A 16,202-nucleotide genomic window follows, 5' to 3' on the forward strand; every position below is an offset into this window, starting at 1 on the left:
GTGGCCGCAAAGAATAAATGTTGCTTTCTGAACAAAATTATACACTGGTGAAATACAAACAAGACTCCCCAAACATTGCTACAATCAGACAGAGATCTGTGACACCTTAAATATCCTGCAAACTGTTCAAATATGATTTTTTATCAGCTTGTCAATATTAATTCACCCTCAGAAACTTTAAAGAATTACATATCACCTATACCGCACAACAACCCTGTAACTCTTCTGATCAAAATAGAAGCATAGTGTGTATGACCTCCTGCTTTTGAGACGCTGAGCGCACGGCATCTGAACCAGGTGTTGATTCACATCTGAATCAAGAGACTAAATAAAAATCCAAGCAGTTCATGCACACAGCCCCACTTAAAATAACCATAAAAATAACCATAAATGCTTTCGATCTGTGACCGCTATACAGTATTTATAAACCACTTTTAATGAAACCAAACAGTTCCATTGGAACTTTCTTTAAAGAACAATCAGTAAAAATAACAAAGAAACGTTGCTCTGTAAACACAGACCAGACTTCCTGTCGGTCCAGACACGTAAGAAACATGGGTTCAAAATGTTCAGTACACACACAGACAAAAAATCCAGCCTAATCCAGCTGTATTGTTCAGATAGTTTCTTGTTGGCAGTACGTTACAAAATAATCATGTCAGCAGCTCAGGGCTCAGCATAGCAACAAAAAGAATTTCAAGTGGTATTGTTGTATACGCAGCTCAGGACGCTGGCAACACTTTTGTGATCGTGTCCTTGGCACTCTGACTCAGCCTTTCAGGGAACTTGATCTCATATTCCACAATCAAATCTCCACGTCGATCAGGGGATTTTGGAAGGGGAAGACCCTCCCCAGTGACACGCTGTTTCATCCCAGGACAAACAATGTCCTGAGTTGTTATGGGGACCTTGCGACCATCTAACTTTAAAACGTTAACAGTGCAGCCACACAGAGCCTAGTGAAGAATAGCGGAGACAACATGAAATTAATAAAATGAGAGACAGAAGTATGATATAGAAACGGTATGTTTTAAACCTGCGTCTTACCTCTTTAAGTGTAATTTTTGTTGGATAAATGATGTCTGATCCATCTCGTCTGTACACTGGATGTGGTTTATCCTTCACCACAAAAATGACATCTGCAGGGATATTTGTTGGTGTCTCATCACCTTCTTTGGGGAAAGTAACCTTGGTTCCTTCCTTCCAGCCTTTCTTGACTTCCACCGTGAGAAGCTTCTCCTCCGTGCGAGTCGTCCTTCCGTCCGGGTTCAGGCGCTTGCGTGAGATCTTCATCTTCTTTGTGCAGCCAGTGAAGACCTCCTCAAGACTGACCCTCAGGTCGTGGATCACCGGAGGGTCCTGCCTTTTCTCCCGCCTCCCGCCGTGGCCACGCTTGTTAAAGGACCGAGGAAAACCACCCATGCCACCCATCCCGAAACTAGCAAAAGGGTCGTCTGTTTCCATTTCCTCATCCATGCCACCATTGTGACCAAAGAACTGTTCGAAAGGGTTTCGCCCTCCAAAAAATTCCGAGAAAATTACGTGAGGATCGCCTTGGAATGTGTAGTTGAAATTTCCTCCACTACCACCACCTCCGGGAATGCCTCCCTTGAGTCCTGTACATAAACAGAGAGAGTTCCACATATTTCACATTTGAGGTCTTCTTGCAATTTGTTGGGTTGAATTGAGACATTAACAACACAACACTGAAACTGTAAATTTAGTCGTTTTAGCTAAAGACTTCGGAACTTCCAATAAAAATCAATAAAATAAGTAACTACAAACGCATTAGAATTTTATATATGCTTTTTTCAAACGGGAAAACATTCAAGTCGCTTTCAGTGTTTTCTGTGTAAAAAAAGAAGTAAATACACAAACATTTGTGTATGAATGGTCCCGTTGACAGCACGCCCCTTTCTATCACGTGACTACCGAATCTTCCAGCAGGCGCGCTGCGCTTCTAGAACGCTCAGGGGCAGCCAATCAGAGCGCAGCAACAGACATTTTTTTTACTAAAAGTAAACTTTAGTAATAATATTCCGATTATCGAACAGTGTAAACTCTTTCACGTTACGACACTATTTATGTAAATACGGTAGCTAACGACATTTAAAAAAATATCACATCAGAAAGTGGCCTGTCAGATAATCCACAAAGACACACAACAGTCTAACAACATAACACATAAGCACACAAAGTTGAATTTACTCACCTTCTTCGCCAAATTTGTCATAGACGGCCTTCTTTTTCGGGTCACTCAACACGTCGTACGCTTCCGCGATCTCCTTGAACTTTTCCTCGGCGCCAGGCGATTTGTTTTTATCCGGATGGTATTTGAGCGCTTGTTTGCGATAAGCTTTCTTGATCTCGTCCTCGGATGCACCCTTCTGAATCCCCAAAATGCTGTAATAATCCTTTTCCATTTTCCCCATTTAGCGTTGATTGTTTTAGCCCAAATGTCACAATTTAAAACAACAACATGAGACTGCTATCCAGTCCTCGCGTTCGCTGTTGTTGCGTCGAGCTCAGTTCACCCGAAACTGAAATAAATCCCCAAAAAAGCTTTGCAGTATTCCCCTTCTTTAAGAGGTGCTGCGCCGTCCGCGTTCGTTTCTGATCTCGCGGAGGTGCCGCACTATTTGAAGTCGTGACGAAAGTTCGCGAAACTTCTCCAAGGTTCTGAGTGTTTTCCCCTCCCGAACCACGTGGGATGTGCTGCCCAACCCCATGCAGCTGCGGTTCATTGATCAAACCGAAACAAAAAACAAAAATATGATTTTCTTATTAGAAACCTCTTAGAAACGATACAATAAATAAATAACAGTACACAAAATGTTTCTGTGTGATATTACAACTCCAACATTCTGCGTTTAGTAGAGCGACTACATAATCCCTTTACTCTGACCGAGTGACCAACAAACTACAAAATTGCATACATGAATTAATTAACTTCTAATAATCTTGTTCATATTTCGACTTTTCAGTCAAATTGTTAAGGTAATGATATAATTTCTAAGTCATTTTATTCGTGACTTTTTCAATACTGGTAACATGATGGCTTCCGTTGGTGGGATGTCACTGGGCGGATAGAACATCTGGATTTCGTTCGGTTTTCATTTAAATGACGCTTTCGATGTTATCCTAACTGTCCGTGATTGCGGTCAAACGTGTATTAGGCCTACTAGTAAACCAATACACAGCAGGAGCATGTGTTTCGCCTAATCTCACCACCAGGCGGCGCGCCCTCGTGATTTTTGTTCACCGCTAGACGGACCCTGATTGGGTTGTTGCTACGGCCGGAAGTGTTGCAAAATCTCGCCATATACTTACAACAAATTACATTAGCTACGCCAACACCTAAACCTAACCTTACAATAATAAAAAATATTAATCAACTGTTTTCAGCTTGACAAAATTTATGCGGTATTGAAGTGCGCATGCCCAGTGGAGGTAGCTGTGTCCCTTCTAGTCAAAACCCCCTGATTGGTTGCGGGCTACAAGACCGAGCGCACGTTTTCGTATTTGCTGGAAAAACACCTTACGCTCTCTGCCCATTGGTTCTGCGACATCTTCCGTTTTCAGTGATTGGACTTCGTGCTTGTCTGTCATCTTGTTGGGATAAGGAATTTAAACTGCAAAAATGAAGCATTACGAGGTAAGGCGTTATAGCTGATTTGTTTAGCGATACCAGAATACTTTGGGTTTGGGGACACGATGTACTGACGGCTTAAGGGCCATGATATGATTAGGCTGCGTGAAAAATGAACGAATTGCATGCATTTGATAGATATTAGTGGGGTTACAGATTAGACGACACGCCACTTGTCATTCTCAACGTGACAAGTGCCTCGGCCTAGTCCGGTGAATCGGTCAGTGTTTCAAATTAAGTTGAATTAATCGAACGTTAAAACACAGGCATTAGAGCAGATTTTACTGGACTGTTGAGCAGGCGTGGCGGTAGTCAAGAGTCTCCTGGCATCTCAGTAGATTGTTCTCATTCAACAGCCCTAAGTAGACACCACACAATCACTGCTTGTTATTGTAATGGGGAGCTCGACTGCAATGTCGAACACGGTGGTTATTGTTCATACATTTGTCCCAGATGATAATGAAATGTAAAAACGTGATGTTAAGTCGCCAGTTTGTGTGATTTAACTCCTACCTCCTCTGTATGAAACATCCCTTGTTTGCACTCAGTGCTTGAGCAGAATGTTATTTCAGTTTTAGCGCTGAACAAAAACAAAATTTGGCATTTTCAGCTGGAGAATATTTGTTCATGGGGTCATTCAAGTGTTCATGTGGGACTTTGATCGATCTGAAATCAGATTCTTTACGCTGCGCAGCGTCTCTGAGCGCACCCGGAAGTCGCTGGTTATTATTGCCGCCTGATTTAACTGTCATCGCCCGTCAAATCTGACGGATTGTTGGTAGATGTCGATTTCGTAATATTTTACATGATAGTAGCATTTTATGCTAATAGTGCACATTTTAGCCAACTGTTTAGTTAAAAAATGAGCATGAGTAACGTTGTATGACGTCCACAAGATGGAGCCAAGAGATTTCACAAATCTCTTTTTTTTACGTTATTCAGTGATATTATAATTACTACTAATTATTGTACAAAGAAACAAATAAAGAGGGATATACGTAAGGAAATCTACACAATGGCATTTATAAGTACACGAAAGAGACTGCGGAGTTAGTACTCACGTGCTCTTCTGAGGTAAAATACGTCGCGAGTTGACTGCTTTCCTCTGAATGCAGTTCTGTATTTCTCCGCATTTAAACGTTGTATTAAACTTGTATTTCTTCGGTAAAACTTCCCATACAATCAGATATTGGTTCTGTTGTTTGCAGCTGTCTGTCTTTTGGCCGGTTTTGATTTGTGTATGGAAGGCCAGGCAGTGGTCATCTGCTCGTGTTATTAATAGTAAATCTCCTCCCCCAATAGCGCGGCTTTACACACTCACGAGCAAAACGACGGAAACCCGGGTCATTTAACTTAAAAAAATAAATAAATTGGGCAACGATGCTTTGGGATTAAATTATGTTTATTACTATAATGCACACAAAATAAATGTATAAGTAAAAACCAACCAAAATTAACCATGGTTTTACTACAGTAAATAATGGTATTTGTAGTAAATCAGTAAATCACACATTTAGTGTGGTTTCACTATGGAGTCTATAGTTTATAAATTGTTAACATAAACTATAGTTTGTTATATGTTACATAAATTGTTAATTTAAAACTTCTGTGATGGGCAAACATCAAATGACCTCAACAAATTTAAGAAATGTAAAATATCATTGATTCTGTATAAAAGTCAGTCAGACAGTTGTCAAACAGAATGTCCTTATTGATACTTTGATCATTATATGTATGTAACAGCAGGTGGGGGGTCTAAAATTTCACGAGGTCATAATATAATGGTGAGAATTGAGTTATTAATGTGTTTAAGTGTTTTGTTTATGTGTTTGCACATGTGAGGTGGGGGGGGGGTTGTCTAGTGACCAAATGTAGTGGAGAGCAGGAGGGCGAGAAAGGGCAGGGTAGAGTTCTAGAGAGAGAGGGAGATTTATTTCCACAGCTGACTGTGAAGCTCCAGTCCCACACTGGATTTAGAGCTTTGAGAGGGAGTGACGGAAAACAGTGAGAAAGTTACAAAGCAGAGAAATAAAGAGATAATAACATGGACACTTTAGCTTTAGAGGCCACACAGCCCAAAAAGGCTCAGAATGGAGCCGTGGCAGCAGTGCCCGCAACCTCCGGCCCTGCCAAACGCAAACCTGCGAAAAAAACTAAGAAAGCTGTGGTCTTTTTTGAGGTGGAGATTCTGGACGCCAAGACGAAGGATAAGCTCTGCTTCCTGGACAAGGTAAGAAGCGCATTTATGTTTGTTAAGTCATTAACATGAAAATTAACAATTTCCAGTCCTTATATAAATGTAATTATGATCTTATATCAATTGAGAGACTATATTTTAAAAAACGTATTGGTCACATATGACTTTTAAAGTGAGGTTACGGTACTTTGTATATACACGTTCTCATTTGCATATGTGTAAAATTGACCTTAAATCTTGAGATACACGTATAGAGAACGTTAAGTCGTTCTTAGTGTATTTTGTTTGATAAATCCAAAAGATTTGGCTCTGTTAAATGTTCTGTTTTCCGCTGTACAGTAGAGCTATCTATAGAAAATGCTCTGACCTTCTGCAGGGAACTCAGCCGTGTGGTGTTCTCTTGCATGTCTGTCTATATGCTAGCTGGAAATCTCGCTGTAATGGTTTCGATGCTTGAGGGATCTAGAATGTCAGGAGCCACGTTACGGGATTATCGAGGATCGCGCGGGCACTTCCTCGGATTAACCGGGGCACTTCCCAGTGATGTCGTTGCCCGCTAGTGTTGTGATGTCACAGCGGAATGGTGGCCTTTGATGACGTCATCCTTAAGAGGGGCACGTGCCTAGCAGGTCTATTTATTGATCAGTAAAAGCATTCAGAAAGGGATGTTCAGACCAGGCAAACATTGGTGCTATAATCAGATTTATGGTATGGTTATGGTTAATCAGAATAAAATATGTGGATTGATGGTACTTTCGAATGCAATTATCATATACTGTTGTTCTTGCAAAGTGCATCCTGTAGCATATAGACTGTGTATGTATTTTGAAGACGGTATTCTTGAAGAACTGGACTAATCTAGATAGAGAGTATGTTCGGTTGTAATGGTTTATATACTGACAGTTTGTACACACGTCTGTATCTGACTTTAGTGGTGTGTATATCAGATATAAACTGTTTTAAGGCCGCATGGATTTCCGTGAGCTTTAAGAGCCTCGATGATATAATAATGTAAATGTAAGCCAAAGTCTCCTGGACTTTGAGGTCTTTAGTGACATTTGGTCAGTCGACTGTTTGTGTGCGTCCGCGTGTTTTGTGTGTCAGAACAGCAGCTGAACTTAAACACGTCGTCTGGGGATTGTAGTCAGCTGCTAAATTTATCCCCATAAAAAACACACACACACACACACGCACACACACACACACACACACACACAGATTGCACGACTGGTGTTTGTTTATGTGTCGGTTTGATTGGCAGGTTGAGCCCAATGCAACGATCGGGGAAATCAAATCCATGTTTCACAAGAGCCGTGAGTATGAATCAGCCGTCAAGCATAAATAAATCTCTGAGCTTCATTTAGCTTAAGATAGTGATAGTGTATTATAATGTTTTTATAGTGTTCGTGTGTTTGTGTTTCAGACCCACAGTGGTATCCTGCTCGACAGTCCATTCGTTTGGATCCCAGTACGTACTCCAACACGATAGCGTTTTGGTCAATGTTCTTTGGACTTTGTTATTGATCCTTAGATCTGAGTCAGCTTCGGTTGAGCGACTCTGGCATATATCAGCACATTTATGATAAACGTTTTTGACTTGTAAGATTGCATTAGTTCATATCTACAGCCGCGGGAAAAAATCAAGAGGCCATTTCAATATTATTTTCAGTTTGAATGAACCTACGTGTTCAGGTACGTGTTTAGGCAAAATTACCATTTTTGTTTCATTCTGTGAACTACTGACAATATTTCTTCCAAATTTCAAATAAAAGTATTGTTTCTGTAAGGGATGCACGAAAAATGATCGGCCATATTGGAATCGGCCAATAAATGGTCATTTTTCATGTTATTGGATATATCATAGCCGATAAATCATGAATCATTTCCTCTGGTTAAACTTCTTCAGCTGCACGCTGCTCGCAGTCTTTCTGTTGTTACTGCTATTAGCAAAACATTGTTGATGTAGGTACATTATGTTGAGACAGTGTTTGTGAATGTGTAATTTATAGGAAGTAGAAACATAAGCATATTGTTTGAATCGGACTCCTGTCCTCCTGTCATTATCTATATTTGCAGAAAATGAAACCTGGAAGAAACGGGTGAAAATAACAGGAATGATGCTCTGTATTTTTTCAGACCTCAAATAATGCGAATAAAACAAGTTCATATTCACCTCTAAGTAATTCAACATTTATATTTCTACATGTATTTAGAAAGTAAAAAAACTTCTAAATTCAAATTTGTCGACTGGAATGACCACAATACATCTAGAAATGCTGATTAAATGAACATGTGGAATGGTCTCTTCGTTTTTTTCTGCGGCTGTGTATGGTGTCAGCCTCTTTATTTTATAGTGTGCTACTACAAGTCTGATAAACATTACATCAAAGGTTATGTTGGAAATGTATGACCTCAAATTGTTTTACGTAAGTTTAGATTTCTGTGCTTCTCTGATACTTTTTCATCATGACCAAACTTAACGATTGTTTGGTCGTGTTTTTAGAAAATGGAGGATTACAAATCAATGGTAGAAACTGTTTTGATTGCTTTTCAATTCAAACAAAATGGGAAGACATAGCATTGGTTGATGTTTGCTGATGTGTTGTGGGTTTGTGGTGCAGAGGGGAAATCGCTGAAGGATGAAGATGTGCTACAGCATCTGCCTGTGGGAACGACAGCAACCTTCTACTTCAGAGACCTGGGAGCGCAGATCAGCTGGGTCACAGTAAGACACGCACACACTGATGCATCTCTTATACAAATAAATATGTGGCGGACACACCCTAACAAACCTACTCGTTCTTTACTGTCATTTTATATGCTGTGAAATAAAGTCATTTTAAAGGGGTCATATTGCACGGCTAAAAGGAATATTATTGTTTGTTTTAGATGTAACGCAATGTGTATACACCATTTAAAGTTTACAAAACGCTGTATTTTCCACATACCGTGCATGTTTGTATCTCCTCTTTGCCCCACCTTTTTTATTTTTTATGATTTTTTACAAAGCTCATCGCTCTGAAAAGCGAGGTGTGCTATGATTGGATTGGTCAGTTCACCAGTGTTTTAAATTGATGACAGAGGATTAGATGATGCTATACTGGTGCTTTGATATAGTCTACACTGCTATGATAGTCCTCTGTTAGAGATTAGTGTGTTTGCAAGTTTAAAATGATCCTGGGGCCTGTATTGTGTTTGTGTTTGTGTTTGTGTTTGCTGTGTGTTCATTTGTGTCTCTGAGCTGTGGTCCATTCAGTCCCTGACACATTATCTCTGACCAAGATATTTTTAACCTATATGAACGTGTTTCCTATTGCAGAGGTGCTGGACACATGTGTCTGTAAACCTATTCTAATGGTCATTCTCATGTCTGTTGTCTCCCTCAGGTGTTTCTGACGGAGTATGCCGGCCCACTTCTGATTTACTTGATGTTTTACTTCAGAGTTCCGTTTATTTATGCACCTAAATATGACTTCACCACCAGCAAACACTGGGTTGTACAGTAAGTCTGAGTTTGGTTAAAACTCTTTTCAAACACAACTGTGCGTGATTTAAAATCGCTAATTTAGTTTACAAATAGTTTCTTTAAAGGAGTCATATGACACGGCTAAAACGAATATTATTGTTTGTTTTAGATGTAATGCAATGTGTATACACGATTTAAGGTTCAAAAACGCTGTATTTTCCACATACCGTGCATGTTTGTATCTCCTCTTTGCCCCGCCTCTCTGAAACGCGCAGATTTTTTACGAAGCTCATGGCTCTGAAAAGCGAGGTGTGCTATGATTGGCCAGTTCACCAGTGCGTAGTGATTGGTCGAATACTGCAAGCGTGTGAGGGAAATGTAACGCCTCTTACCATATTTGGAACATCAGGTTCCAAAGCAATTGAACTGACAGGTATGCCCACCTTACTTGCGCATACATTTGGGCGGTCTTAGTCAAATCATACAACGAACTGACGTAGATTTGTGGGGGTGTGGTTACACGAGGCGTTTCAGGCAGGTCTGTGTGAGCATTCGCTTTTAGATAGAACGCATCTTTTGTTCCGACACTTTCATTTTTGCAATTTTACGTGTCTAATACATGCATGGGCAACTTATAACACACCAAAGACACAGAAAAACACGTATTCGCGCCATATGACCCCTTTAATGCTAATGGACCTATTTTACGTTTCCGGGTTTTTCAATAGCGGAAGTCGTCATAGTTGGGTAAACTTCTATAGCGGTGAATAGGAGACTACCACAAATATATTTTTGCATTCTCACTTGCTCAAATATCGATAGTGTTTTCACTACTTTTAACAAATTAAGAAAAATATAGAGAGTCTGATAACGGCAGTCAAACGAGAGAATGATGTCAAATTTACCGTGACTTCTTATGACGCTGTATAAGAAACACCTCGCATTAGCATTTACTATTTTTTGTAATTTGATGCAAAGGTAATATAATACCAAGTATATTGTTATAAACGTACATACATATAAAAAGGAGGGTTTGCGATGCTGATGACCATTGAACGCATCATCACAGGCTTTTGAAAAAGGTCCATTAAGAAGACATTTATGAGTCCAAAAGCTGATGGGTAATTGTGTTGTTTTTGTAGTTTGGCGTGCATGTGTCACTCTTTCCACTACGTTAAGAGACTTCTAGAAACGATGTTTGTCCACCGCTTCTCTCACGGGACGATGCCTCTCCGCAACATCTTCAAGGTGACTTACCCGAGGGGACGCTAACAAGCACACTCATACGTCTGTAAATATAACTGAAGACTTATTCATATGTGTTTGTACAATGTGTTATTATAATTATCGAGATTTACACATTAATGATCAGACAGTAAAAGTTTGATAAATATGAAGAGCGAATTTAATTAACAGATTATTCAACAAGACAAGATCTCATTCATATTTCAGAAACATTAGATTCAATGTGCAAGATTATTTAATATGGCTCATACGAATACAACATTTGGTGCAGTGTTAATAATGGTGCAATGGGGGGCGATAACATAAAATCAATCAAATTTGTGTTACAGAATTGCACATATTACTGGGGATTTGCTGCTTGGATGGCTTATTACATCAACCATCCGCTGTACACACCACCAAGTGAGTTGCTCAATAATTTCATTGACGTATTTAATCACGAGGTCTGGTTTAGTGTACGTGTCATTATAACGTGTGCTCGTGTTGTATATTTCAGCATATGGAGAACAGCAGATCAGACTGGCCCTCATTGTTTTCCTGGTAAGCGTCAATCTTCGGGATCGGGATTGGTGTGTTGTTGAATGTCTCACATAATTTAGCTCCACGTAATAAACTGATCCCAGGTCAGAGATGATGTTTTCTTTATGATCAGTTTTGTCAGATCGGAAACTTCTCCATCCACATTGCCCTGAGAAATCTCCGGCCACCAGGTAAGAGTTTCGTGCCGAAATCTATTATGGCAAGTGTTTCTGTTATTGCAGTAATTTAGAGAACATTTCTCTGTTTTGCAGGATCTAAGACGAGAAAGATCCCGTACCCCACTAAAAACCCCTTCACCTGGGTCTTCCTGCTCGTCTCCTGCCCCAATTACACCTATGAGGTCAGGAACATCTCCACATTCAATAGACCTGTTTTCTAACAGAACCATAAAAGGGCTATTTTTACATTTGATCTCAAACGATACAGATAAAAAAAACATGAAAAAAAATAAAGAAACATTTACAATTACATTTAGGTATTTAGCAGATTCTTTTATACAAAGTGACTTCCTCTTAAGGAAGCAATACTATATGTGCTGTAACCGAGTTTAGAGATAAACAACTGTTGGATGGAGTTTTTTTAAATAATCAAATGGTTTGTGCTTTTTAAAGACCAAATTAGTTCCTATAATGGCACACAATTTGATCACAATATCACAGACAATTTTCAAAATGTTACTTAAAGGGATACTCCCCCCCCAGCCCCCCCCAAATTAAAAATCTGTCATCGTTTACTCGCCTTCAAATTGTTCCAAATCTGTATAAATGTCTTTGTTCTGATGAACACAGAGAAAGATATTTGGAGGAATGCCTATAATCAGAAAGATTTTGCCCCCCATTGACTCCCATAGTAGGAAAAAATACTTTATCATTTTTTCTGTTCTGTTGAACACAAAAGACATTTTAAAGAATGTAGGACAGCAAACAGTTCTGGGGCACTTTTGACTACCATTGTATTTTTTCCTACTATGGGAGTCAATGGAGGGCAAAATCTGTCTGGTTATAAGCATTCTTCCAAATATCTTTCTCTGTGTTCATCAGAACAAATAAATTTATACAGATTTGGAACAATTCGAAGGTGAGTAAATGATGACAGAATCATTTTTGGGTGAAGTATCCCTTTAAACCAGCATATTTATATAACCATGACCAACCTGATATAGTAACATTTTTCCATTTCTCTGATTGTGTATATCATACAGCTGGGCTCGTGGCTAGGCTTCACACTGATGACGCAATGTCTTCCTGTGGCGTTTTTCACCCTCGTGGGTTTCATCCAGATGACCGTGTGGGCGAAAGGAAAGCACCGCAGCTACCTGAAGGAGTTCCGCGACTATCCGAAACTCCGCTCTCCGATCCTGCCCTTCGTCCTATAGGACAGTCACGCAGTATTCCGCTCGGCTTTTAATCCTCACTCACGCCATTTTATACGGCTCATGTCCTGTCTAGCAACTTTATCTATTTGTTTGTCTCCCTAAAAGTCCCTTTTACATCCATCTTTCCTGCAACGGCTTACAATCTTTCTGTGATCAACTGGAACAATCTGATTCGGAACAATTGTCTGCTTGGATCCACAACCGAACCTCTATGACAGCTTGATGTGAATACCTCAGCGTGTGAGAAGAGACCTGGATAAACCTCAGCGACACTGTCAAGAACATGTCTGGGTCATATTTCACCCAAACATCAAAAACAAAGCCTATTCATAGAATCTTTAAAGATTTTTGCATCGTGACATACCTACCTAATTCTCAGTAGTCTACTGAAATGCAAAAATAAATAATACACTACATTTATGTACTTTTGTATGTATTCATTATGATAGTATTTGCTGTGCTGACTTTTTGGATGGGATCGTTTTCTTTACTGTATTGGAAATGTGACATTTTTCTGTTATGATTCTTGGGAGTCAGAGCTCCCCCTGCTCAAGGTTTTAGTGTAAACAGTTAATTAGCCATTAACTTAGTACACATAGGACCCATTTCACAGACACGGCTTTGCTTAAGCCAGGACTATGCCTTAGTTAAATTATGATATTTAAGTCGCTTTAATTAAAATGCCTTAGATCAAAACATGTTTGTTTTCAGACAAAGCTCTGGCACTGACAATATTTTAAGATATGGCAGGGCAATTTATTTTCAGTAAAGACAGCTCAAATTTGCATTTTAGTCTGGGACTAGCCCTAAGCCTTGTCTGTGAAACCGGGCAATAGTTGACAAAACAAGTGGTCCAGACATCCGTTATCTGTCGAGTAAGCTATAAATGAAAGATTAAATAGCTATAATACAACCCATGTTGTTCTCTATTTTGGACCACTTTAAAACACACAGAATTTGGATTAACATAACTGAACCAATGAATCATTTTACAAAAATATCTGTTATAATTTTCTTTTTTCGAAATATTTTGGGGTGCATTATGACCTGTTACCTTGTGAGTCCCCAATAGTCTCATTAAACGTTTAAAGAGGCTTCAAAGGGCAAAGATGTATTTAGGTCTTTGCCCTTTTCTTGCGTTCTGTATCTGTTTTAATGATTGCACTGATATGCATTGATCATTGGGCTGGATATGATTTCAATAATAATGTTCTGCTTTTTGCTTAGTGTGAAACTAACCAATCAAAGACAAGACCACTGACTGTATTCAACACTGTAGAGTTTCCTTTTAACATGTGACACTAAAGGTAATGACACAAACTGCAGTTATCAGACTGATCTCGCTGACGTTTTCTTGACCTAACAGTAATAATTTATATTAAACAAGAAAAAAATGTAATCGTCTCATGGTTTGTTTAAATTTTTCTACTTTGCATGTGTATCTAAGGTGTAAATTTTAGTTTATAAAAACTAACATATAAAAACATTTATTGTAAATAAAATGAATATGTTAGATTAGGGAAATTAAGCACACATGTTCTTTGTCAAGGCTCATGAGATACTCTTTATTGTTAAGAGCTAGTTATATACACAGAAAAAACCAGGAAGGATGTGATGTGGGGAAAAGGAAGATTGAATCTTTATGCTGCCTGTGCCTCTGCCTCAATCCTCTTCTTCCTCAGGTTGAGTCTTCTCTCTCGCTCGTACTCTTTCATCCGCATCACATATCTGCAGAGAAACACAAAGATGAGCACATACGAAAAAACACAACATGCATTCTTGCCTCACTGTAGTATTAAGGAAGCGATGCATTTCTCTTTAAGCGTCCGTGCCATCATCAGCTTTGTTCATGTTTAGCCAGCTCAAGAAAATATATACGTCATTCCAAAATTGACACTTTCATACTCTGCACAATGCATTGCATTTGGAAGTGCATGCCTTCAGCTATGCAAGCTTAATTTTCAGAGACCGCTGAATTAACAAAACATTTTACACACCGCAGGCCTAACAATGCTGCCACTGGCCCTGTCTACAACAAACATCATCACACTGCATTTGTTTGTTTATGTGCCACAGAAGAGCATTGCATACTCCTGATGTTGACAGTAGTCCCAGTCATGTCTCTCGTGCTTGCAGGCGAGGAAATTGGGGAAGTTGTCCCTCTTGCACTTCATGAGTTTGAGCAGGTGATGGGCGCAGTAATCTCGCTGCTCCACCGGCAACATGGCCAGATTCATCTGCTCCTGCGAGGCCACCATAACTAAACACAAAACAACTCAAATGAACGTGGTGTCATGATAAACAAAGTACTTAAACTGAGTAGTCAGAGAGTGTGATGACAAAAAAAAGAGTGATCAGTGCAAGACAGATTCATCTCATGATGAGTGGGGTTTGGCCTTTCATAACCTATTGATATCCTTACTGTTGTCCTTTTGACTTATGCAAATATAAAAGTCTTAAAATGATAATGTATGAATATTGGACTAAGTCATACTTATTCTTAATAATACTAAGACCAATACAATACGAAGTCAAACAAACATATACACAGGTGTATGTATAAGCCAAAAAATCTACAATGTACATATTCACACACCAAAGGAAAAACCCTAGAAACTGACAATACTTCATATTCAATTATAAAACGGTCAGTTCTGGTCCTTGATTCTGATTGGCTGAGCCGAGTTCTAGTTCTAGTCAGTTCGAGTTGACAACGAATTTCATTATCGATTATTATCGATTAGTTGTTGCAGTCCTATATATTATCGATACCACGTTAACGCAATAGCAAAATTGTCTCAATATTATCGTGGTCACATGACTGTATGAAATGATTGGTCTTCCGGGCCTAACATAGAGAATGTTAGAAAAATAGTAGATGTTACCTTTGGCGAGGTCCATCAGGTGCAATTATTTTATAAAAGGGATTTTTAGGTCATTTGAGCCATCTCATAACACTATAACTCATACCTCTAAGCAACAGTTATGATTACAGGATAAAGAGAATGCTTATGGCACGTTTCCAAGTCATCATTTGTCATTTCAAATATAGCAATAAATATCGTTTCGTACCGTGGTATTATCGCGCAGTGGGATTTTTATATTGTTACGTCCCTATAAAATACTAGAGTATACTACAATTAAGCTAACAATTACTAAAATATTTTTTCATGGGGGTATATGTGCCCGGTCGATTTATCTGCACTACAGAATTGAAGTACCAAAGTGTATTTGATAGCAATAAAGCTCTGTTTCTAAAGATGGGTCATGTCAGTATCTTAAAATCAACCTGTCATCAACATAAATCCCAGTCATTTTACTAGGACATCCCCGCCTATCACTTTATACAAGTGAGCTCCAAGAAGAACTAGATGGAATCACGGTTCACTTGCACAAAACATTGGTTTGGGACATCTGAGAGGTCGCTGTTACATGTGTTAAGTTAAGCGGGGTAATATCACCTCTCTCCTTCCGCTCGGCGAAGCCCAGCTGTGGGTCGTAAGCAGACGGCTCCTGCGGGTCTGGAGTCGTGTCGGTTTCCGTGATATAACTTCGCACAAGATGAGACCCCATTGTGAATCACCACCGAATGCAAAAACAATTGAACTCTCAATCGTTATAAGTTTTTAATCTGTTTGCAGAGCAACTAAATTCTTATCATTGCCATTCGGTCACCTCCAGACAGCTCCCTCTGAGGCTTCCGGTCTGCGCAGGAAGTAAACACGTACGA

At 39.3% G+C, this 16,202-nt stretch overlaps 3 protein-coding genes across 4 annotated transcripts; 1 reads left to right on the forward strand and 2 right to left on the reverse strand.

The window, feature by feature from the left end:
- Nucleotides 1-415: 415 nt before the first annotated feature.
- dnajb1b (DnaJ heat shock protein family (Hsp40) member B1b) lies at nt 416-2,661 on the reverse strand. The gene is made up of 3 exons (XM_057332054.1): nt 2,213-2,661; nt 1,048-1,616; nt 416-956 (listed from the first exon to the last, which is right to left on the reverse strand). Exons 1-3 carry the CDS (start codon nt 2,430-2,432, stop codon nt 723-725), a joined length of 1,023 nt encoding a protein of 340 aa, XP_057188037.1. The 5' UTR covers nt 2,433-2,661; the 3' UTR covers nt 416-722.
- A 904-nt stretch (nt 2,662-3,565) lies between these two features.
- On the forward strand, nt 3,566-13,876 carry tecrb (trans-2,3-enoyl-CoA reductase b). Of its 2 annotated transcripts, XM_057332053.1 has the most exons (12): nt 3,566-3,655; nt 5,829-5,879; nt 7,108-7,159; nt 7,270-7,314; nt 8,468-8,571; nt 9,233-9,348; nt 10,455-10,560; nt 10,887-10,959; nt 11,054-11,097; nt 11,210-11,267; nt 11,349-11,437; nt 12,299-13,876. In XM_057332053.1, the coding sequence occupies exons 1-12, from the start codon at nt 3,641-3,643 to the stop codon at nt 12,470-12,472; spliced, it is 927 nt and encodes a 308-aa protein (XP_057188036.1). In that variant the 5' UTR covers nt 3,566-3,640; the 3' UTR covers nt 12,473-13,876. The 2 variants fall into 2 exon arrangements, with proteins under 2 accessions (XP_057188036.1, XP_057188035.1); XM_057332052.1 differs by lacking the exon at nt 3,566-3,655 and having other exon boundaries at nt 3,662-5,879.
- A 115-nt stretch (nt 13,877-13,991) lies between these two features.
- On the reverse strand, nt 13,992-16,202 carry ndufb7 (NADH:ubiquinone oxidoreductase subunit B7). Its single transcript, XM_057332125.1, has 3 exons — nt 15,934-16,202; nt 14,564-14,732; nt 13,992-14,200 (listed from the first exon to the last, which is right to left on the reverse strand). Exons 1-3 carry the CDS (start codon nt 16,043-16,045, stop codon nt 14,113-14,115), a joined length of 369 nt encoding a protein of 122 aa, XP_057188108.1. The 5' UTR covers nt 16,046-16,202; the 3' UTR covers nt 13,992-14,112.

Source organism: Triplophysa rosa, linkage group LG4, assembly GCF_024868665.1.
Source record: "Triplophysa rosa linkage group LG4, Trosa_1v2, whole genome shotgun sequence".
Taxonomy (NCBI): domain Eukaryota; kingdom Metazoa; phylum Chordata; class Actinopteri; order Cypriniformes; family Nemacheilidae; genus Triplophysa; species Triplophysa rosa.